Raw genomic sequence first — 24,018 nt, 5'->3', positions numbered from 1 at the left:
ATTGTTATGGAGATTGCTTTTAAATATATAACAATTTTTAGGGGCCTTAGTTGGTGTAACAGTCCAAGCCACCGCTAGTAGATATTGTTTGTTTTAACCTGTTACATATCACCGTCAGCCTCACGGTTTTAAAACGCGTCTGCTAGAGGGAGGTTTCCACACCCTTATAAGGAGTGCTTCGTCCCCCCACCCCCCCCAAACCGATGTGAGATCTTACAATCCACTCCTTTGGGGGCCCAGCGTCCTCGCTGACACACCGCCCGATGTCTGGCTCTAATACTGTTTGTAATGGTTCAAGCTTACTGCTAGTAGATATTGTCCACTTTGGCCCGTCACGTATCGTCGTCAGCCTCACGGTTTTAAAACGCGTCTACTAGAGAGAGGAAGAAATGTTTGTTCCCCTCTCCAAACGATAAGGGATCTCACAGTTGGTCATCCGAGCTGCTTCCCTCTCGACGATGAAGCTTATCCCCCATCGTTTCACTGACCTTGACCCCGTGTTAATTAACCATGCACTCGTTAGTTAGAGCTTTTAATTATGTTACTTAAGGGTTTATCTTTGGCCTTTAATTGATTTTTCTTTCCAAGGCTATTTAAAAGCCACAAGAGTTCTACTTTTGGCTCAAGAACAAGTTCTCTCCGCTCAACCAATATGGTAAAGTTTATCAATTGACTAAGGATAGGGAAAGAATTGATGTAACAACCCAAGCCACCACTAGTAGATATTGTCCCTTTAGTCCGTTACGTATCACCGTCAGTCTCACAGTTTTAAAATGTATCTACTAGGGAGAGGAAAGAATGTTTCATTCCTCTCTCCAACCAATATGGGATCTCACAGTTGGTGAGCTGCTTCCCTCTTGACAACGAAGCTTATCCTCCATCATCTCACTGGCCGACCTTGACACCATGTTAATGAACCATACACGTTTGTTAAATCTTTTAGTTAGGTTATTTTAGGGTTTGTCTTTTGCCTTTAATTGATTTTTCTTTCCAAGGCTATTTAAAAGCCACAAAAATTCTATTTTCACTAACAAGTTCTCTCTACTCAAAAAGTTTAGTTGACTAAGGATAGGGAAAGAAAAAAGAATTGACACACAACGTGACCTTTAATTGTGATTTGTTAGATACGTTCCTTTGGTAAAAGATCAATAAGTGTGCAATCAAACCGGGTTCAAAAAACGAACCGTCTTTTTTCGGGGAGAACCAAAAGGCTAGACCCTTGTTTTTACTCTCGTTCCAAAGGAGGAAGGCATGAACATGAAGATTATTTTTACTTTTGGACTTGGTAACCAAATCATTTTCATCATGGTCTACTCAAATAGAGAGTGCTAAGAAAATAGCAATGGTTCAAAACCCATCATTATCCAACAAAAGATGGCTTGCTTTTTGGCTGCTCCAAATAAAACCATCATTGTGCTTGAGGGTCCTTTGGCTTAGTTGAGAGATTTTGTAAAGAAATGGGCAAACTGACTGACCACCACTTTGTCCACCAAACCCCCCATTTCATTTCTCATATACCAAAACTATTACCTTATTACAAATACCCCCTCTTCTATTCTTTTCTTTTTCTAAAGGCCCCCCTTTGATGGGTCACTTTGTAAATTTCCACTTCTTTTTTTTTTTTTTCTCCTTTTTTGCCCTTCCTATTCCAATGAAGATCTTCCATGTAGAAACCTTTTTCAAAGATATAGTTTGAGGCAAATCAAGCCACTTTCACTGATAAACAATCAAATATACAGTGACAGCATAATCTGATACAGAGGGGGGAGAGAGAGAGAATGGAAAAATGTGAGTTGGAGCACTCAAATCAAATCCAATTTCTTCCTCTTTTTTTTCGTCTTTTTTCCCCTTGAAGAAGATCAAAAGTAAAAGGGGGAGCTTCTATTTTGTTCCAACAGTTATATGTCCTTTCAATTCTCAGTGAAATGCTCTAATGGTGCACTCAATGCATGGTGGGAACACTACCTTAAGCACTGAAATCACATCAGATTTGAAGACTTGTACATTTTTATGTTTCCCATGACGATTTTCTTACGCGTTTTCATGAACAAATGTACTTCTGTTGGTAGCAATGTATAGTTCTTGCTAATAGGATCTCCTGAAAACAAATCTTAATGTCCATCATAAGATCAGAAGAGACTCAAATGAACCCTGTTTAGTACAGTGGAGTTGAACATATCATGAACATTATGAGCTAAAGATACCTTTCACACATTAGTAAAGTCAAATATAACAAATGGAGTTAGTAGATCAGTAGACTAGTTAGGCCTCAGTGGAAACAAGGCTACAGTCATGACTTCTTTATAGGTAGTACTTTTATATGAATGTGTATATATATTTGGCTCTACTGTATAGAATGATATTGAATTCTTCCATATATGGTCTCACAATAATATGATCTCACAGTCGCTAGATCTTTACTAGAACAATTAGGGTTTGGTAAGTCATTAGAAATTTATGAACAATTAGGGGAAAGTTTGTACCTTCGTTTTGTTCATCACCACTACTGTTAGATCTCCCACCATCGCTGCTATTGTAAAAAACCATCGCCATCGACGCCTCAAAGGTCCCTAGAATAGTTTTGCATCACCACCCAAAAGATAGTATTTGCCAAACTATTCTAGGGACCTTTGAGTTATGTCCCTAGAATTGTTTCTATGGTATAGAATGTTATGAGTTATCCCATATTTGGTCTCACAATAACATAAATTACTACTAAACTAGATGATTTTGAGTACGAAATGCTCTGGTCTGGGCAAAAGTACCCTCAAACAATTCTTAATAGATCATAATATCGACATGGACTCTAACAACATTGAATAAATTCTCAAAAAAGCGAAAAAACTACTAATATAATATAAATCTGAAGGAACCGCAAACAAAGGCAACAGAAATTTTTAGGGTAAGTGGCCTCTAGAAATTAAAAAATATTCAGAATGATATAGCCTGAACTTTGCCAGACAAAATATATCCATCCAACATTTGTCTTGAAGAATAAAAAATAAATAAATGGTTGCAAGCTTATCGTCTGAACTTTTTCTCAAAACCCTAATTCTTGGTCACTATAAGACAGGGAACATTTGGTGGAAAAGTAAGAGATGGAGGACACATCAAGGTCCATCTATGAAGCAACTAACATGATGGTGGAGTTGTCACACACAATGTCATGCAGATCAAAACCAGTACAGATGTGTTTCCCTCTAAAGAGAAAAATGCCATCAAACTGATTGACCCAACAAAGTTGGATGTTAGCTTGGCTTTCAAATTACTGACAAATTAGGACAAAAACAGTTGAATTCCTTTCATTATCCACTAAAGGATTGCTCTTAATTTTTTATGCTTTCCTTTCCCATCAAAGGTTGGTGGGGTCTGCCTACGGGAAAATTTACAAATATGCATATTTGATTATGTAACAAATGGGGGGCAGAGACAATCCAATTTTGATACTGTTTTTTGCACAAAGGGCCAAAGTAGATTGTTATCACATCAAAAGTATGTTCCCTTAGCTTAGTTTCAACTTAAAAAATGCGTCATGTTGGTCGAAAATGGAGTATATCTTACAAAAGTATGCTCAAAATGTTGGGACTATTATTCTTCAGCAGCCAACAACACTAAGTTCAACAGAAGCAAATGGGTCCCCTAACTCTCTCATTTTTTGTGCCATTTTCTCAGGCTCTCATTTTTAGGGGACCACGACTGAATAAACCCATCAAGGAGCTTCCCTGTGAACACACATAGTCAACCTAATAATCAATCTTCACTCAAAAAATAAAAAATAATACTTACTTTGTATTCTCCTCACGTATTTTAAATGTGATTAACACAACTATGTAATTTTCCAATTACTTACTCTTATGGCACTATCACTTGAGTTGGGATCTATAGGTGATTTGACATTCAAATTTATACTGTCAGCATTAAAAGGAAGAATCTGCTACTTCCGAGTCCATTATGAGAGATCTAGTACCTACTTTACTGAGTTGAACGACATTTTAGGACTGGAAAATCTTAAACTTCCAACCTTTGAGTCGAAGGTATATGCCTAACCAGTTCAACAATGTTTACATTGTCTAGTACTTTATTGCAATACAAATCATCGCATGACTAGCTTCCACGGATTAAAAGTTCCAGCTCTAGAATTTAATTTGAACTGTAGAGTTACATGAGTTCCCTAGGGCCACGGCAAGAGCGTATGTTATTTTGGAGTTTTACCTATAACTATCACTCCAAAATTATGGCTTCCTTCCATTTGATGATTTTCATAATGGGTAGCAGTCTCAAGCTCAGCCCTAAATGAGGACAAGTAAAATGATGTGTTGTAGTCCAAAAGTTGGTAATTTTAGCAACCTACAAGATAAGGCCATAATCCTGATCTCTACGTTTTTCATTGCTGTCAAATAGAAAAGTTTGCAAAATCAAACAGCTCGAAGAAACAGGTAAAAGAGCTGCTCTAAATACATGCCTGGATTAATTGCCAGTTTTCCATGTCTTCTAGCACACCATCCCGTCACTGTTAATATATGCAGAGGAAAAGTCATGTTTTAGAATGACAAGAACTTGTTCTTGTTGTGCTCTCAAGCAATGGTTTTTGTTTTAACTTTTAGGATGAATGTATCAAGAAACTTGTCCAACATTATTTGACCAACTTGTATGATATGGATATATGATGCAATCTAGTCCTAGAACTATTTCACCAACTGAATAACCTCCTTCCAGCCAAAGTCTCACCCACCCTTCTAAGATGTCCGTAAATGAAAGCAGTCCATGTAAAGACTACAAGCACATCATGTGATTCAGCTACAAGGTTCGGTAGGTGACAGTTCACCCATGAAACTACCCTGCCAAAAACAGTACTTTATTCTCATATGAAATGTGGAAAAAGTTCATTTTGAACATCTACATCTCAATCAAAAGGAATATGGAAATTAGTATTGAATAACAAAAATGGAAAATATTATTGATTTCTGATGTAGTTGTTTAATTGTCAAATTTTACATGGAAAAGCTAATTATTCGGCAGAGCTAAATTAACTAAATAAATCAAAATTGAAATATAAGCAAGCATGGGCCAAGACAGGGCAAGGGATGGAAGGGCCGACCTCCATCTAGTGGAGTCTGGGCCAGTGTATAGATTATGAGATTGTCCCCTTAAGTGATGACTGTAGGTTTCTTCCTCCCAGTGAACTCCTCCAGCTTGGACAAAGACAATGCCAAATCTACAACATAACGAAAAAGAAGAAAATAATTAAAAAAATAATTGAAGAAGGTTATTGTTATACAAAGGCATTCAACGAACCTATTAATGGTTTCAGAGATGTCTGGGCATCCACATCATGTTTAGAAATGTCCGGTTCAAACTGCTCAATGTATATTCTTACAGTTGCTCCAGCTGAACCTGTTCCCTATAAAACATGAAACTTAAAAAGGTTATTGTTGAAGGAATGACTTTGATTTGAGGAATATTTGTGTAATCCCATTAAATAAAAAAGGGAAGTAGTTGATCTTCTGTATTTCTTGTTATCTAGTATCTAAGAATTTATTTAGATTTACTATCACTTAGTATCTAGGGATTCAGCTAGCTTTTCTGTATTATAAAAGGTGCAAGAGTTATTTTAGTTTACAACTTTTATAAGATTTATCAATAATGAATCACAATGTCCTATGATAAGAAAGAAGAGGAAAAAGAAGGATGAACATACAGATAAACGATATATTATCCTTGATCCATCTGAAAAAACAAAACGAACACCTTGTTTTGATGCTACACTTCCATCAACCTGAACATGCTCAACATTGAATTAAGTAAGTTCAGCAAGGGGTAAATTTAAGGCTGTGAAAGCAAGAGTTGAGACTAGAAAATACAGTAAATTTTTATATTACAGAGACTTACGGGATCAGTATATGAAAAGTCATCCGCAAATTGGAGGATATAACTCCCTGCAAAAGTATTAGCAAAAACATTCATAGCAATAGGAAAATGACAAACGACACCTTGCAAGATACTTGAAATATACTAAGGTTTAATAAGTTTTGGACTCTTGACTTTCAAAGTTGCGTCCATTAAATCTGGGGTGAAAATGAGTGTCAAATTAAGACATTCTAGGTAAATAGCAAGTTATTGGAAAGATTTATTTATGTTTGTAATCTTTGATCCCTAAAGTTGAGAGGCTGCTTAGATTAGTTTCCATTTTTAGCCTTCATTTTTCTCGAATGTACCACGATGTACTTATTTCCAAAAAAGCTGTCACAAAATGCCTAAACTTGTCCAAAATCTACCAAATATGTAATCCTTAAATACAACCAATGTACCACATTGGTCATATCTTTGAAGTCTAAGGATTTAGTAGAAACTTTTTAAAGTGTAAACACTACATAGATATGACCCTAAAGGTTTCAGGACTGGAATAGTAATTTAACCACAAACTTACCATATTTGTCACCAGACTTGCTCTTACTGATGACTTCTCTAAGGTGATGTAGCATCTTATTAGCGCCTTCAGACTCACATTCCTGAACAAACATTTTCAAATATGAAGGAATGAAACAGCGAAACCTTTAGGGTCATATCAATCTTACCTCATAGTCATATCTTAAAAAAATGTTCCTTCCATAAATAGCCCAATGTTCCCTCACAACATCTGACACTGAGATCAACTTCTCCCCAACTTTCTTGTCTTTGTTTCGGAATGCAATTATAGAAAGCCAAGCCAGCACAGCCCTATCATGAGAAAGACTCAAATCATTTCATATTGTAATAGTTAGCATGGCTATAAAACGTTACCATCTTGCTAGAAAGTTTACTATTTTGAAGTCCCACTAACAAATGGTATGAACACGAGCAAAACCACAAAGTATAAAAGAAACGAACTAAATGGTGGTTTTTTTCCGAAGGGGTAAAATGCTCTGCTAGAGGACATATTAATAATTGAACAAATCCACTACTAAAGTAATCAAGGGTTCTGATCATTTATGTTAGTAAATAATATATCCAGGCCAGAAAAACATAGAATCTATTCATTTAGGATCCCCTCCACGAAAAAGAGAACCAGACACACTTAACTATGCCTAAAAGTGAATATAGACTCTTACCATATGCCATCCTTCTCACGGATATGGTCAGAACCAGTTCCAAAACTTTCCTCCCCACATATTGACAATTTCCCAGCATCCATAAGGTTACCAAAGAATTTCCAGCCAGTAGGAACCTCAAAAAACGGAAGATTGAGCTTTTCAGCTACACGATCAAGTGCACCACTTGTTGGCATAGAACGAGCCAGCCCCTATAAATGAGGAAGTTTATTTTACCTTTTTCACTTCCTTTTAAATAAACTCAAAACAGTCCACAAATTCAAAGAGTTCATTTTGCAGAAACCTTTGAAAAGATCATCCACAACTAAAGCTATTGAGAAATGAAGCATGTGAATTCCATACCTTGGGACCATTCTTGAAATATGGAATTGCTTCCTGTGCATTAGCTGCAATAATTGCAACAGAATCTGAAGGAGTAACAAAAAAACTCTTACCCAATATCATGTTTCTATCACCATCTCCTGCAAAAGGATGGAAAAAGAAATTTAATCATCTGTTATTACATTTGCAGGCTAAGCATCCATTACTGCATTGACTAGCATGGGAAGAATCTGCGAGAGATACCATCATAAAATATTATTTGAATTTTACGAATGAGGGTAAACAATAATTGGACAATTACAAAACGAAGTTAGAAAATGTCTCCACATACAGATGTTTTGTTTAGGCGACTGGTGCAAGGATGTTGGCAAAGAATTGATTGAAGATTAAGCATGGGTTCACAAATGGATGCCTTAGGCTAATTTGATATTATGAAGAGATAAACTAGGGGCTTAAAATTAGTACTGCACATCCATCCAGGAAAAAAAAAATAATAATAAATAAATAAATAAACTAGTCCAACACATAAAATTGGTAACAAAATCCTTATACCATGATCCACAGCCTCTTTAGTACTAAAATTCAAATTCTCCACTCTAGTAATCCCGAAGACTACTTTAATACCACCCTAGGAAAGTTTCTAAAGGAGAAGGATATTGTTCACTTAAGTGGCACTAATACTCCTCAACAAAATGGCATTGCTCAGAGAAAAATCGACACCAACTAGAACTTTGTAGAACTCTAATTCTTCTAACTACTTTCAGAGAAAAGCTCTTCTCACACTCACCTACCTCTAAGTAGAATGCTTGATCGCCATGAAATGCTTATAAAAACTTCTAGAAAGCTTGATCACTAGGAAGTGCTTAAAACAAATAATGCTCGAGATTTCTTCAACCCTATCCTCATACAAACCTTCAACCTCGTCAAGTTTCACACCAAAATTCTTGTACCAACACACCCCAACAAAATGGCATGGCTAAACGAAAAAATTGCCACCTTCTTGAAGTAGCTTGATCACTAACTTTCACTTTGCATGTTCCAAAACCTTGGGTAAAGAAGTTTTTGTTGCCTCTTATCTCAAGAACTACATGTCATCTTGTGCCTCCACCACTACTAAATATGTACTGCTTTTGTTGATATTTATCCTGAATACCACAGTAAACTCTGATGAGATCCATGGTCTTTCTAGGGTACTTAAGAAATGAAAGTGGAAGGATACAAATGATATTATCCTCTAACTCATTAAATGCTTTCAAACCATGAATGCAACCTTTCAAAATATAGGTCCAGTATTAGATGAAATACCATCGCTAGCAGCACCAAAATCAGGTCCATCTTCACTGAACAAAATGTTGACCAAATCCTTCGCATACCTATTGAACATTACAAATATTTAGTATTTCTCCAAGCCAATAGCAAACTATACAGCCGGGAATCTTTAAAAACTTACGTAAGGTTAGGATCTGGATGTCCATGCCCAAAATCTTCTAGAGGCACTCCATTCAAAATTGAATCCTATGGGAGGATTGCAAACATTTGAGTATTTTTGTATGAACTTCGCATCTTTTTCTCAATGAAAGTTTGTTTTAGTCTATTATATATATTTCATTTTTCTGTTTTAATTAAAAAAAAACATATTTGATAACTATTTCAACTTTTTAATTGGAAGAATAAATAAAAAATAAAAAACATGTTTAATAATGTTTTATGTTTTCTGATTTTCCAAAATAAGGCAACCAAAAATTCTTAATTAATGATTTGTTATCAACTATACAATAATTATCAAATTATAATCTTGCTATTTAATAATAAAAATAATATATTGTCTTTTACATTTAAAAGGTATAGCTTTCAAAAGTTTAATCATTATATTGATATTTATAAATTACAAGAAAGAGAGAGAGAGAGAGATAAGAGAAAGAAAAGGTACGTTAGATAAGGGAAATAAAAGTTAAAAGAGGAAGAAATGAGTTGGAATGAAAAAAGTTAACAGAGATTTGTTAAATAGAGAAAACAAGTTAGAAAAATCTGTCAAGAGTAATGTAACTATCTGTGAGGAGTACTTTGAATCAAAACTTTAAAAACTTTAATTTGACTATCAAACATTTTTAAAAAAATGAAAAACCAACAAGAAAAAGGAGAAACTTATTTTGAAATTGTTAGCAATGGTATACCTTAACTACTAGAATCTCAAATATATTTTTTTTATTTTTCATCTGGCTAAAATAGATGTTGGTACGTAGCATCATACCAAACGGGCTCCTAACTTGTCCACAAAAATTGGTTTTGCATAAGCACCAGTTACTGCATGCATGGCATCAAATACAAACCTGACAAAATTGAAATAACAAATATGTTAATCAAACATTACGAAGAGAAAAACAATGCATAAAAATGAGAAACCATGGCATACATATCCAGACACAAACAATAGAATAGAAAGAGAAAAATAGCACATTGGTATGCCTGAAGTAGCAAACATAAGGCTATATATCAACTTTCTACCACTAAAGCGATGAGCTGATAATTTATGATCAATACTAACGATATGAACCATGATTTGACATCCGTAAAGCATACACTAAAAGCTATAAGGCAAAGTTTGTGTGCTGAGTGTATTTTCATTCCTTTTCTCATTGCTCGTAGTTAAAAGAGCGTGCAAGTAGCCTCTGGGCACTCAAAAAATTTAAGAAAAATGAATGAAAAGACTACTATAAAGCTACTAGATATTTTCCCATAGTGGTGAAAGAAAAAACCAAGCAAAACCAACATTGGTTCCAGTTGGAACCGATTCGGTTTTCAAATAAGGAAAAGTGAATAAAATCAAATGGTTCAAGGTTTGTCAAGCTTGAAATGACAATAACCAAGCCTACCAAAAGTATTTATACTAAAAAGTGAAAACTACAATAAATAAAAAAACTATCAGTGCAATTGGCTCTAAAGTCTGGTAATGTCAATGTCACACATTCAAAACCTGTCAGCACCACTGACATTTTGTCAGCTCCAGGCCGAGCCCAGCGTTCTGTGGGGTAGAAAATTGTTTAATTTTGGAAAGATAACCAACACGCCACCAAAACTTATAGGCATTAAACTAAAAACTCTAACCTGAAATCTGAACGTGACAGCAGTTTTTTTATGAGTGGAAAATCAAATACATTCTGCAGAAGATCCATAACTTTCTGTTAATCCTCGTGAATAATCATATTTAATATTTAAAATTTTCATGCTTTCTTTTTCCTTTTCATTTTTGTGGTGTGTGCGAGGGTATCAGTCACCTCCATCAGCTCCAAATAGTCAGAAACAGGATGTACAACTTCAACACTGAAGTTCCCATACTTAATTTCTCCAAGGCGAGAGAGGTCAACATCAGGAATATCAGCAAATTTTATTTCAGATATCTGCAAAATACTTGCACAAATACAACCTCGTAAGATAGTAAAGGGGGTCGCCAATATAAGAGTTACACTGATGCTAAAGTTGAGTGATAAACATGAAATCAAATAGGAAAAGCCATGGGTTAAAATGCAATATTCATACTTGGAATCTAATGTATTCAGTAACATCACTTTGTTTTCCTCTTAAAAAGAAAAGAAGGCTTTATAAACGAGAAGATAGGGACACATACAAGTCCTAGTCAAGTAATTTATTGACCATCAAAGAAAAAAAGGCATGCGGTCAGAAGTTAATATCAATAATAAAGGAGTTTCAAAATGATCCTTGTTTATGGCATATGCCAATTGATTTAACTCGTTTTCACCATCATTGTTGGACCCAGCACTATTCTTCTCCTTTTGTCTTCTCAAATCAATATAATGAGTTTTTTTTTTTAAATAATTAGGTCAAACATATTTGGTTCTCATACTTCCACTGAAGTAATGACTAAAACCCTGTCTAAAACATATTTGGTTCTCATACTTCCACTGAAGTAATGACTAAAACCCTGTCTAAAACATATTTGGTTCTCATACTTCCACTGAAGTAATGACTAAAACCCTGTCTAAAACATATTTGGTTCTCATACTTCCACTGAAGTAATGACTAAAACCCTGAACTTCCATGACAGTAATTTTTGTAACAATTCAAATACTATCATGAAAATTCTAATCAAGATGAAGTATTTATTTTTAATATTTAACGATTAAGTCCATGTACTTTAGACACAATTGATCTCCAAACGATTAACACTACATATAAAAAATAAATAAATAAAATCTCATTACACCTTAATGGGATCTTTCACAACAAGAGCTAAATCCTTACAAAATTGAAATATAGGAATTAAATCATTACATACTAAATTTTGTGAACTAAATCATTATAAATGTTAAACCATAGAGATTAAACTGCATACAAAAGTTTAGGGACTGAATAGTTTCTTTGAGGATGAAATATGTTTTTTACCCTAGAAATCAATTGTCTGCACCAGCAACTATGCAAGTGTCTTTCACACCTAATTGAGAAACTCTTCTCTTCCTTTCCAGCCTAATAAACCACAAAACTGCAAATTAACAAAACCCCTCCCTCTGAAAGGAGATCAGGTCCAACATGTCCTCCTCCAACATTTCACGAATATCCAACCCCACCAAAAGAAAATGGTAAAACTTATCCCAACCAAAAACACCTCCACACTCGAGTGGAAAAAGGACAACCACAGTAAATGAAGATCCTCAACTTTGCTCCAACGCAAAGCACACCAGTTCAGGCCAATGCCATGACAGGAGGCTTTTTGCAAGACGTCAAAGTATTAATATTTCCCAAAGCAACCAACCAAAGAAAGTTCTTTGAGATTTTTATTTCCATTAGGAAGTGAAGAAAGTAAGAGATGTAAACAAAGCTGAAAGAGGAGACCAAACAAACAAATTGGGAGCTTACTAGAGAAGGACCTAAATGGCTCAAGGAGAACTTTAATCTAAACAACAAGAGGATAAAAAGTGTACAAGACATTGAATGCAATAAGCATATAACAGGATAATTGATCAATTAGAAAGCAGACAAGAAACTTGACCAAAAAAATCTAAATAAATGAACCAATCACGAAGGCAGAAACATGTACTTACAGAAAGAGTGTTTCCATATATTTTGTCTGTAATTGATTCAGGTGCAGGCTGCCCACTGCTATAATTAAACTGAAAAGTCAATACAATTAAGTCAGATTACAATCTTACAACTACCTATAGTAATTTTCGTGGATAAGATAAGATCAAAATGATCCACTAACATCTTGATTTTTGCGTCCAAAAAAATAAGCTTCAATTAAAAGTTGCATTTTGACCAACAATTCAGTTTAACTAAAGGTATAGCACAGTACAACAATGAACAAGGAAAAATTTACCTTAATACCCCAGTCATATTCAGGCCCACCAGGATTGTGACTTGCACTCATTATAAATCCTCCATTGGCCTGTGAGAATTAAACACAGAATAATGCAGAAGGCAAAGACGAAAATTAAATGTCACGCCAAAATGCTTGATCATATCATAACCCTATAGAACAAACTTGCCTTCCTCCTTCGTATTACAGCAGAGACAGCTGGAGTGGACAAAATACCTTCCCTGTATCATATAAATTTCATTCTATTTCACACACATTCTATTATATATTTAACTTTTTGTAATGCCCAAATAGAAGTGTCATAGCCATCATTGCATTCATCTGACTACTGGTATTAGCTAAAAACAATAGTTTTCTGAATTTCAGGTTTACAAATAAAAATTCAAGAGAATCACAATCAAACACTGGCTCTCTCTCGGCAAAAATTATATTCCCCCTCACAAATTATAGTCTCAATGATCTCAAAGAAAATTGGTTACAAGGATGCTTACGAAAAGCAATACACACCGAGGCCCAAAGATAGATGTGAAACCTAACCAAGGACCACATCTCAACCCACAGATTCTCATTCCTCTAAGAAACTTCTCCACCATAGAACTATACCATTTAGGCTGAACCATGCTAAAGTCGAATGTCTCGAGAAAACGGCTCCACACTGAGTGAGCTCACAAGTCCACAGGAGATGATCAAGATCCTCTATTGCCCCCTACAAAGGATACAACATTGAAGGCCTATCAAGTGAGATGAACTCCTCTGAACTTGAGCCAAGGTATTAACCCTGCCATGAGGGACCTACCACATAATTTTACCTTCTTGGGAATTTTAAGGACAGTGTTTTCCCCTTTTCATCCTGNACATCTAAGTGATATGCGTGATACATAGTTCATAATGTAGAACTCATTTAGTTCATCCTATTAGCTCGGCTCATCCAAAATAAGTATCTTAAAAATTTGATAATCTCACCAAATCTCTAATTGTATTTTTTTTCTTTATATTTTGAATCAATAATAATAAGATGAATGAGACTTCAATTACTATGCTATATCTATAAGAGAACGTACAAATGTATTTGAATATCTTGAGTTGTCGAAGTGAAGATTAGTTTCGTATTATTTAATGAGCATCTTGTATTTCATAAAAATTGGGGGCAATATAAACCTTACGTAAGGGCCATCCTACCCAATTTTCAGGCATTAAGATACGCTTTAGACGTGGATGATTATCATAATAAATTTCCAACATATCATAAGATTCCCTTTCTTAAAAATTTGCACAATTCCGAACCAAATTTTGTGTGAGTTAATGTGGTGAATTCTTCGGAAATATGGATGGAAAGGAATCAAAGAATCTTCAAAGACAAGCAGCCTCCTTAGTCCGATCGTTTTGATTCCGCTCGATTGAAGGCATCTTCATGGTGTTATCTAACCAAGCCTTACTTATTTGATACTATATGTTGCTACCTTGTGGAGTTCGTATTTTTTAGCATTAGTCTCTTTTCATTTCTTCAATGGAAAGTCACATTTCTGGTTCAAAAAAATAAGGAACGTCATTTGAAGAACATTTGGTGGGACTCCTAAAACTTCAATCATGCTAATCCCTAGACTAGACTGTTTGAGTTGTGCCTCCACTAGAAGCCAAATGACTCATTGTTGAGATTTATATTCACGATTGAGCCATTGAAGAGGCTAGCTTAATTATTATTGTTAATAGCAGAAACCACATACTTGATTCTGGCCTTTTGGTCTTTGTACAGCCATCTGGATAGTTAAATGCCCAAAACGAGGTGAAATCCTTCTGATGGAGCTCAGTGTTGGGGGATTCAAACACCCGAGAGAAGGTGTTGGTCAAAGAACTCAAAGCCACAAGCATTCAACCTGACCCAACCAATGCTGCTAATGCAAGCAAAGAAATATAAGCTCACATGTTCCTCAAACACCCTTTTTCTGCCAATTTATGGTAGAATGTCCACTTGATGTCTCTGATCACATACTACCATGTCAGCCTTCCTTTACGGTATATGACTATGCTTACTAGGCACTTTCTTAAATCCAAAGCTAAAACCGTTTAGCTTAACAAAATACTTTGAGAAATTTGATTGCTACTGATTGGGGGAACTTCAATCCCTTTGGCTCTGTAATCTCAACCTCCACAAGATATTTATACACAGTTCTATAAATAATTTCTCAAAATCTATTTTGCAAAATAAATTGCTAAACAGCTCCATGGGGTTTGGTTAAGTAGGGTATCTTCCCTTAATTTTTTTTATTATCTTTTCATGAGTACTGAGTATTCTCTTTCTAAAAAACAAAAATGAAAACAAGCATCCATGAGTTTAGCCATGATACGAGAAACAGAAAGCATGCACATTTAGTGAACCATATCAAAACATACTCAATACATGCATGTATAAAACAAGAGAATTGCTGGGTTAACTTTACAATACAGAACTCCAAAATACAAGAAAAGGTCATAGTATCTGGAAATTACTCAAAGGTAGATCTACTTACTTCCCGACCAATATTTTCCCAACACCGTTTCCTGCAGCAATTTTGATGATAATCTGCAATACATCTGCGAAAATTAATTGAGAAGTTCTAAGGAAACTAAACTACAATCAAGAAGAAACAGCTCCAGAAGAGACCTGCGCAGCTTCTTTATTAAAATAGCGACCATCGCCTCCTAAAACCAACAGCCCATTTTTGTAATCCTCTAGTGGCAAAGAATTGAACAATGCCTGCAGAAGCAAAATGCTCAAGTAGCACAAACTTCAATCTCATGATGAGATATCATAGATTAACATTGCCTGCAGAATGCAAACATTCAAACCTGGATCCAATTTGCAAGGTAATTTTCCTGCTTAAATATTTTCACCTAAAAGACATGTAAATTAACAAAGTGAGTTGTGAGTGAAGGCACAATGCCACAAAAATCCCAAGAATATGATAAAGGGCAGGGATAATTCAATAAGCACTACATCAATACATCGAAGACTAAATTCTAAAAACAAGAACAGCAATGGTTCATTAAACCGCTCGTTGGCCATTTTCCCGCCATTGAACAACCACGGCAGATGGTACAAGTTCATCCACATTATCACTCCATTAACGAACTCGCTTCAAATTAGAAACTTCCAATGCTCATACAGAACTCGTTATATGGAATTTTACCATCCTCTCCTTCGGCTTCTTTAATTTTTTTTTAACAATGAGTCACTAATCACTCGAAATTCACGCGCTAATATCCTTTGAAATAGTAGAACAATCTAAGGTAATTATAAACAGAAAAGATAACAAATGAATGACACCTTCTTCCGGAGACCACTGGTTCCAGTTTTCTGGCCTTCAATCGGCTTGGTCGGAATGAAATCAATCTGGAAAGCCAACATACACATCATGTAATCAACATCAACAGCAATGCAAACCAAAACACAAACACACAAAATCCATGAATCAAAATAAAATTCTCATCCAGTAACCGCAAATCACAATGATAACAAGTAAAAACAAAAAAAAAAAAAAAACAAAAACGTGCAATAAGCGCTCATTGAGAAAGAGAACAAATAAGAGAGAGACACAGAGAGTGATCAAGCAGGATAGTTACCTTGACACCTGAAGGCTCCGCAACAATTGCAGAAGAAGAAGAGGAGGAGGAAGAAGACGAAGATGCCTTGACAGCGATAGAGTGAGAGGCAACTCGAGGAGATGAAACGAAAGCTGTAGAAGGAGGAATTGCTTGAGAAGAAGCTCCATTGGAAGAAAATGGGAATGAAGATCGTCTTGTTAGCGGGGAAGAGAGGAGATTGTGGAGGCCGAGGAAGGGGGAAGCCATTGACGACGATGATTATGAACGTTGGAAGCGATCAATCCACTGTCTGTAACAGAGATCAGGAAAAGAATATATATATATAGTTGGGACTTCGCGCCTGCCACGTATGCACTCTACTTCTCAATACACGTACATACAATTGCCGGTTCGCCGACCGTAAATAGAAAATTAAATAATAATAATAATAATAATAATAATTACATTAATACTAATTTTTCTTGGTATAGATTCCCTTGGAACTCGGGCAAAACTGTTTCGAGGCTGAAAATATATATTTTATTAAAATTTAAATTGGGCTAAATTAATAAAAATATATATTTTATTATATTTTTTTTTATTAATTTAGTCTTTAATTTTTTTAAAAATATATTTTAATCTTCCATTATAATGGTTTCCTTATAAAATATTACTAAATAAGGTAAGTTTTACATTTTCAATAAATATTCAAATTTCCATTTAAAATTAAATAAATAAACAAAGCTGGGCTTCATTTTTATTATTGTTTATTTTAAAATATATATATAGACACTAATTTTTTTTTATAAAGAATTTTGACATTAATTTTTGTAATGAAATCCCTAAATTAAGAAATTTATTTATGTGTAAGGCATTCATTTATTGAATATTGATTTGGTTATAAGTATTTTGTTTCTAATTTCTTCATTTAAAAAAATTAAATTTATTAAGAAGAAAAAAGAAAATTACTTAAAATATATATTTTAAATTTTAGGAATCTTTTAGATTCCAAAAATTATGATTTAGTTTAAAAATTATTATAGTCGACAATTTAATTTGTACGAGTCAAATTGAAAAGAAACATAAGCACTCTGAGGGATGTTCACAAAATTCGATAACCTAAAAAATCCAATTTATATATAAGTTAATTGTTCACAGATAAATGAAAACTTTATAAGTTAATTGATTATGAGTTTACTCGAATTTATTATTACTTTAAAAATATATATGATTTCTACCGTACATTTATATAAACATATACATATATTTATTTAATTTTATAATAATTATTTATTATTTATTCTTTTACCACCCTTTTTAAAAATAATTTAAAACTATTTCAAAGACAAATTTTCAAAACATATATTTAAAATAATTTTTAAAGTTAATTAAAAATAATAATAAAAAAATAGAAGAAAATTAAAATATTTATAGTAATAGGACTCAATTTTAATGTTGTTTCCAAATATGAAAACCAAATTTACCGTTTAACAATAAGTAAGTGAAGATAAAAGAAGCAGCACAAAGAAAGCCGGTGTAAAAAAACAAGAAGGTAAAAAAAAGTCAATGAAGAAGAATCCCGCGGTAAATTTTTGTCTGTGGGTGCCCACTTTTTCAGCCATCATCACGTTGTACCCTTCTTTAACCATTTTCACATCTTCTTCTCCCATTCCTTCTCCTCTAATCGAACCAAACCAAACCAAACCAAACCAAACTCCCTCTCTGTTCCTTCTTCTGCAATTCTTCTTCCACTCTTCCCTTCATTCAATCTCTCTGTAACTCCCAACAATGGCCAATTCTCTCTCCCCTGGTATGTTTTCGATTTGATCCGATTTGGGTTCTTTTTTTTTTTAGTTCATTTCTCGATTACCTCTTCTGGGTTCAGCTCAAACACTGTTCTTTATGATCTTTCATTGCATTTTCTTCTCGACTTGATCTGGGTCTGTTTTGTTTTTCGTTTTTGTTTTGGAATCATGTTTTGAATCTTTCTCGGAGTCTATTGTGAACTGTTTTTTTGTTTTTTGTTTTGCTTGTCATTGGATTTCTCGACATTTTGTTGTTATGCTTGTTTGATTCTTAATGGGTTTTCATTGTTTCTTTTAGCTTTGCTGAGATTTGAGATTCGTTTGTTGTTGATTATCCCATGATTCTCATTCTTTTGATTCTATTTGTCTCTATAATTCAATGTGGTTGCGTGAAGAAGAAGATAATTGAAGAGTTTCTGATTAGTGTAGAGATTTTGATTCAGTTTCAGGGAGTTTGCTTTGAGTGTAAATTCAAAATTGCTCTGGCTATTAATGTTCTAACGCAAGTTCTTTTTATAGATCATATATTGATTTGTGACTTGAAACCAAAGAATTTGAAGAAAATATGAGATGTTTGGTGAGATTTCACATCGGTTGGAGAGGAGAATGAAAATCCTTACAAGGGTGTGGAAACTTCTACCCATACGTGTTTTTAAAAACTTGAGGGGAAACCCGAAAGGGAAAACCAAGAGGACAATATCGGCTAGCGGTGGGCTGTAACATGGTATTAAAGCCAGACATCGAGCGGTGTGCCAGTGAGGATGCTGGGCCCCTAAGGGGGTGGATTGTGAGTTCCCACATTGGTTGGAGAGGAGAACGAAACATTCCGCATGTTTTAAAAACCTTGAGGGGAAGCCTAAAAGGGAAAGCCCAAGGAGGACAATATTTGCTAGCGGTGGGTTGTAACATGGTATTAGAGCCAGACATCGAGCGATGTGCCAACGAGGACGCTGGCCTCAAGGGAGGTGGATTGTGAGATCCCACATCGGTTGGAGAGGAGAACGAAACATTTCTTATAAGAGTGTGGAATCCTCTCCCTAGCGTGTTTTAAAAACCTTAAGGGGAAGCCTGAAAGGAAAGCTCAAAGAGGACAATATCTGCTAGTGGTGGGTTGTAACATGGTATTAGAGTCAGACACCGAGTAGTGTGTCAGCAAGGACGCTGGCCCCCAAGGGAGGTGGATTGTGAGATCCCACATCGGTTGGAGAGGAGAACGAAACATTTCTTATAAGAGTGTGGAATCCTCTCCCTAGCGTGTTTTAAAAACCTTGAGGGGAAGCCTGAAAGGGAAAGCCTAAGGAGGACAATATCTGCTAGCGGTGGGTTGTAACATGGTATTAGAACAAGACATCGAGCAGTGTGCCAGCAAGGATGCTGGCCCCCAAGGAAGGTGGATTGTGAGATCCCACATCGGTTGGAGAGGAGAACGAAACATTTCTTAGGTGTGGAAACCTCTCTATAATAGACGTGTTTTAAAAACCTTGAGGGGAAGCCTAAAATGGAAAACCCAAAGAGGACAATATTTGGTAGCGGTGGGTTATAACATGGTATTAGAGCCAGACACCGAGTAGTGTGCCAGCAAGGACGCTGGCCCCCAAGGGAGGTGGATTGTGAGATCCCACATCGGTTGGAGAGGAGAACGAAACATTTCTTATAAGAGTGTGGAATCCTCTCCCTAGCGTGTTTTAAAAACCTTGAGGGGAAGCCTGAAAGGGAAAGCCTAAGGAGGACAATATCTGCTAGCGGTGGGTTGTAACATGGTATTAGAACAAGACATCGAGCAGTGTGCCAGCAAGGATGCTGGCCCCCAAGGGAGGTGGATTGTGAGATCCCACATCGGTTGGAGAGGAGAACGAAACATTTCTTATAAGAGTGTGGAATCCTCTCCCTAGCGTGTTTTAAAAACCTTGAGGGGAAGCCTGAAAGGGAAAGCCTAAGGAGGACAATATCTGCTAGCGGTGGGTTGTAACATGGTATTAGAACAAGACATCGAGCAGTGTGCCAGCAAGGATGCTGGCCCCCAAGGAAGGTGGATTGTGAGATCCCACATCGGTTGGAGAGGAGAACGAAACATTTCTTAGGTGTGGAAACCTCTCTATAATAGACGTGTTTTAAAAACCTTGAGGGGAAGCCTAAAATGGAAAACCCAAAGAGGACAATATTTGGTAGCGGTGGGTTATAACATGGTATTAGAGCCAGACACCGAGTAGTGTGCCAGCAAGGACGCTGGCCCCCAAGGGAGGTGGATTGTGAGATCCCACATCGGTTGGAGAGGAGAACGAAACATTCCTTATAAGGGTGTGGAAACCTCTCCCTAACAAACGTGTTTTAAAAACCTTAAGGGGAAGCTTAAAAGGAAAAGCCCAAAAAGGACGATAGGAAGCTTGAAAGGGAAAGCCCAAAGAGGACAATATCTGCTAGTGGTGGGTTGTAACATCGGTATTAGAGCCAGACACCGAGTGGTGTGCCATTGAGGACGTTGGGCCCCCAAAGAGGGTGGATTGTGAAAATCTCTCCCTAGCAGATGCGTTTTAAAAACCTTGAGGGGAAGCTCGAAATCGGAAACCCAAAAAGGACAATATCTGTTAGCGGTGGGCTTGGATTGTTCAAACATAGGAATGCTCCAAATTTTGAAATGTTGTTCTGAGTGTTGATTTCAAGGAGATTGGCTTTTACAGGTACCATTAAGGATCTTTCCAAAGGATTTGAAGGGAAATGTGAAGCTAAAGACTCCCTTGTGGTTTGCTTTGGGGAAGTTTTGATAGATTTTGTGCCAACAGTGGGTGGAGTTTCACTTGCTGAAGCTCCTGCTTTCAAGAAAGCCCCTGGTGGTGCTCCTGCTAATGTGGCTGTTGGCATGTCAAGGCTTGGTGGCTCCTCAGCTTTCATTGGCAAGGTCCAATTTCACACACTTAAACTCTTTACATTCAATCAAACTGTTGAATCCTCGAACGTTTTTGATAGTTCGAAGGCGGTTGCCTCCATTTTTCGTTATGTTATAGGTAGGTGATGATGAGTTTGGATATATGTTGGTAGACGTTTTGAAACAAAACAATGTGGATTGTTCTGGAGTGCGGTTTGACCCGAAAGCAAGAACGGCTCTAGCATTCGTCACGCTTCGAGCAGATGGCGAACGCGAATTTCTTTTCTTTCGCCATCCAAGTGCTGATATGCTTCTCACCGAACGTGAACTCGAGGTTAAAGTTATTGAGCAGGCAAGTCTCGTGTTCTTCTCTAGAGCTCGTGTTCCGTTCACTACACTTTTTTGCTGATATTTCTTGCAAATTTGAAATCGTTTTGATTCAGGCGAAGATTTTCCATTATGGATCAATTAGTTTGATCGATGAACCAAGCAAGTCAGCTCATCTAGCTGCACTGAAACTTGCAAGAAAATCTGGCTGCCTTCTCTCTTATGATCCCAACTTGAGATTGGCTTTGTGGCCTTCACCGGAGGCGGCTCGGGATGGCATCATGAGCATCTGGGATCAAGCTGACGTTGTTAAGGTATAATGTCTGATTATGAAGCGTTTTGGTGTCTGCTTAGGTGAGATCCCACATCGGTTGGAGAATCGAACGAAGCATTCCTTATAAGGGTGTGGAAACCTCTCCCTAGTAACCGCGTCTTAAAATCGTGAGGCTGACGACAATATGTAACGGGCCAAAGTGGACAATATCAATCTCACATTGGTTGGAGAGGGAAACAAAGTACCCTGTATAAGGGTGTGGAAACCTCTCCCTAATAGACGCGTTTTAAAACTGAGGCTGACGGTGATACGTAACGGGCTAAAGTGGACAATATCAATCTCACCTTGGTTGGAGAGGGAAACGAAGTACCCTTTATAAGGGTGAGGAAACCTCTCCCTAATAGACGCGTTTTAAAACTGTGAGGCTAACGGTGATACGTAACGGGCCAAAGTGGACAATATCAATCTTACATTGGTTGGAGAGGGGAACAAAGTACCCTTTACAAGGTATGGAAACCTCTTCCTAACAGACGCATTTTAAAACCATGAGGCTAATGGCAATACGTAGTGGGCCAAAGCTGACAATATCGATCTCATATTGGTTGGAGAGGGGAACAAAGTACCCTTTATAAGGGTGTGGAAACCTCTCCCGAACAAACACGTTTTAAAATCGTGAGGCTGACGGCGATACGTAACGGGCCAAAGTGGACAATATCAATCCCGCATTGGTTGGAGAGGGGAACAAAGTACCCTTTATAAGAGTGTGGAAACCTCTCCCTAACAGACGCGTTTTAAAACCGTGAAGCTAAGGGCGATACATAACGGGCCAAAGCGGATAATATCTGTTAGGGGTGGGCGTATAGCATTCTTTTCATTCTCTGATAAAATTTATGCAGATAAGTGAGGATGAAATTACTTTCTTGACTGGTGGAGACGATCCCTATGATGATAACGTAGTGTTGAAAAAGCTTTTTCGTCCGAATTTCAAGCTTTTAATTGTGACCGAAGGGCCGCACGGCTGCAGATATTATACTCAAGTAAGCGTTTTAGGAATTCGTTAGATCTTTCCCTTTCCTATGGTCTCGTACTTTGACCATAGATCGTTTAAGTTCGAACTCGGAACTTCCTATGTAGTCATTCTTTCTCATATGACAATGTCCTATACAGAAATTTCGAGGCAGGGTTGCTGGTATCAAATCCAACTCGATCGACACAACCGGTGCAGGCGATGCATTCGTGAGCGGGATATTGTTCGGCTTAGCTTCTGATTTGAGCATCTTTCAGGTTCCATTTGTTCTCGCCTAATGCATCAAAATAATGATGTCTTTTACTCCTACATAACTGGTTCATCATATTCACATAAAAGAGTTACCTTCTGGCAGGACGAGCAACGGCTCCGAGACGCTCTACGCTTCGCAAATGCCTGCGGTGCCCTCACCGTGACGGAGAGAGGAGCCATCCCCGCTCTACCAACGAAAGAAGCTGTCGAAAACTTGTTATCCAAAGCCACCACTGTATGATAACAACCCTTTTCTTGGTGTGTTTGCTTTGTTTCAATTAGGCCAATGTAATTTGAGTTTCCTTTCCTGGTTGGTTGAATTAGCTTTGACCTCATTTTAAATTGTTTGCAACAGCACCATGTCTTCTAATAAATGCTATATCCTTCTTTTGTTAACTGTTTGAGCTGTAAGTGTTATAAATGTAACATCCCGAGATTTTAAACTATGAACATGTAACATCCCGAGACTACTGCTAGTAGATATTGTCCGTTTTTGTCTGTTACGTAGTGTCATCAGCTTCATGGTTTTAAAACGCGTCTGCTAGGGAGAAGTTTCCACAACTATAAAGAATGTTTGTTCTTCTACCCAATTGATGTGGGATCTCACAATCTCCCTTGTGGGACCAACGTATTTGTTGGCACATCACCTGGTGTTTGGATTTTATACCATTTGTAACAGTCTGATACCACCGCTAGTAGATATTATTCGCTTTGGCCCATTACGTATTGTCGTCAGTCTCATGGTTTTAAAACGCATGTTAGGGAGAGGTTTTCACATCCTTATAAGAAATGTTTAGTTCTCCTCTCCAATCGATGTGAGATCTCACAATCCACCCTCCTTGGGGGCCAGTGTCTTCGCTGACACATTGCCATGTGTCTGACTCTAATACCATTTGTAACAGCTCGAGACCACCACTAGAAGATATCGTTCACTTTGACCCGTTACGTATCACCGTCAGTGATAAGATAAGGAATCACTACAAAGGGAGTAAGATTCGGATTACCTTGTTGATCGAATATCTCAAGGCAAGAACATTATTTGATATTTGAATCACTCCACAAGTGAAATTGATCATGTCTAGTTTGAATGCTTCTTGTTGATCAAATATCTCAAGGCAAGAACACTTGATTGATGTCTCTTGGTTCATATAAGTCAGCCTCATGGTTT

General features: G+C 36.7%; 2 protein-coding genes across 5 annotated transcripts; one reads left to right on the top strand and one right to left on the bottom strand.

The window, feature by feature from the left end:
• Positions 1–4,340: 4,340 nt before the first annotated feature.
• Positions 4,341–16,607, bottom strand: LOC111795557 (phosphoglucomutase, chloroplastic-like). 4 transcript variants are annotated; one of them, XR_002815219.1, is made up of 23 exons: positions 16,342–16,607; positions 16,046–16,111; positions 15,568–15,612; positions 15,383–15,475; positions 15,249–15,301; positions 12,911–12,962; positions 12,742–12,810; positions 12,467–12,535; positions 10,685–10,807; positions 10,515–10,567; positions 9,661–9,739; positions 8,860–8,924; positions 8,715–8,782; positions 7,431–7,549; positions 7,089–7,279; positions 6,576–6,717; positions 6,428–6,509; positions 5,890–5,936; positions 5,699–5,776; positions 5,296–5,401; positions 5,099–5,215; positions 4,733–4,838; positions 4,341–4,510 (listed from the first exon to the last, which is right to left on the bottom strand). XR_002815219.1 is itself a non-coding variant. In XM_023678059.1 (22 exons), exons 1-21 carry the CDS (start codon positions 16,567–16,569, stop codon positions 5,148–5,150), a joined length of 1,896 nt encoding a protein of 631 aa, XP_023533827.1. In that variant the 5' UTR covers positions 16,570–16,607; the 3' UTR covers positions 4,341–4,838; positions 5,099–5,147. The 4 variants fall into 4 exon arrangements, 3 of the variants coding, with proteins under 3 accessions (XP_023533827.1, XP_023533828.1, XP_023533826.1); XM_023678059.1 differs by having other exon boundaries at positions 4,341–4,838; XM_023678060.1 differs by having other exon boundaries at positions 4,341–4,833.
• Positions 16,608–17,966: 1,359 nt separating this feature from the next.
• On the top strand, positions 17,967–23,300 carry LOC111794565 (probable fructokinase-7). Its single transcript, XM_023676602.1, has 7 exons — positions 17,967–18,112; positions 20,786–21,003; positions 21,110–21,322; positions 21,414–21,611; positions 22,468–22,608; positions 22,739–22,855; positions 22,954–23,300. Exons 1-7 carry the CDS (start codon positions 18,091–18,093, stop codon positions 23,089–23,091), a joined length of 1,047 nt encoding a protein of 348 aa, XP_023532370.1. The 5' UTR covers positions 17,967–18,090; the 3' UTR covers positions 23,092–23,300.
• The last annotated feature ends 718 nt before the right edge of the window (positions 23,301–24,018 follow it).

The sequence above is a fragment of the Cucurbita pepo genome, chromosome LG05, assembly GCF_002806865.2.
Source record: "Cucurbita pepo subsp. pepo cultivar mu-cu-16 chromosome LG05, ASM280686v2, whole genome shotgun sequence".
NCBI classification, from domain to species: Eukaryota; Viridiplantae; Streptophyta; class Magnoliopsida; order Cucurbitales; family Cucurbitaceae; genus Cucurbita; species Cucurbita pepo.
The sequence above is the reverse complement of the archived record's forward strand: the minus strand, read 5'-3'. Positions and strand labels throughout refer to the sequence as shown.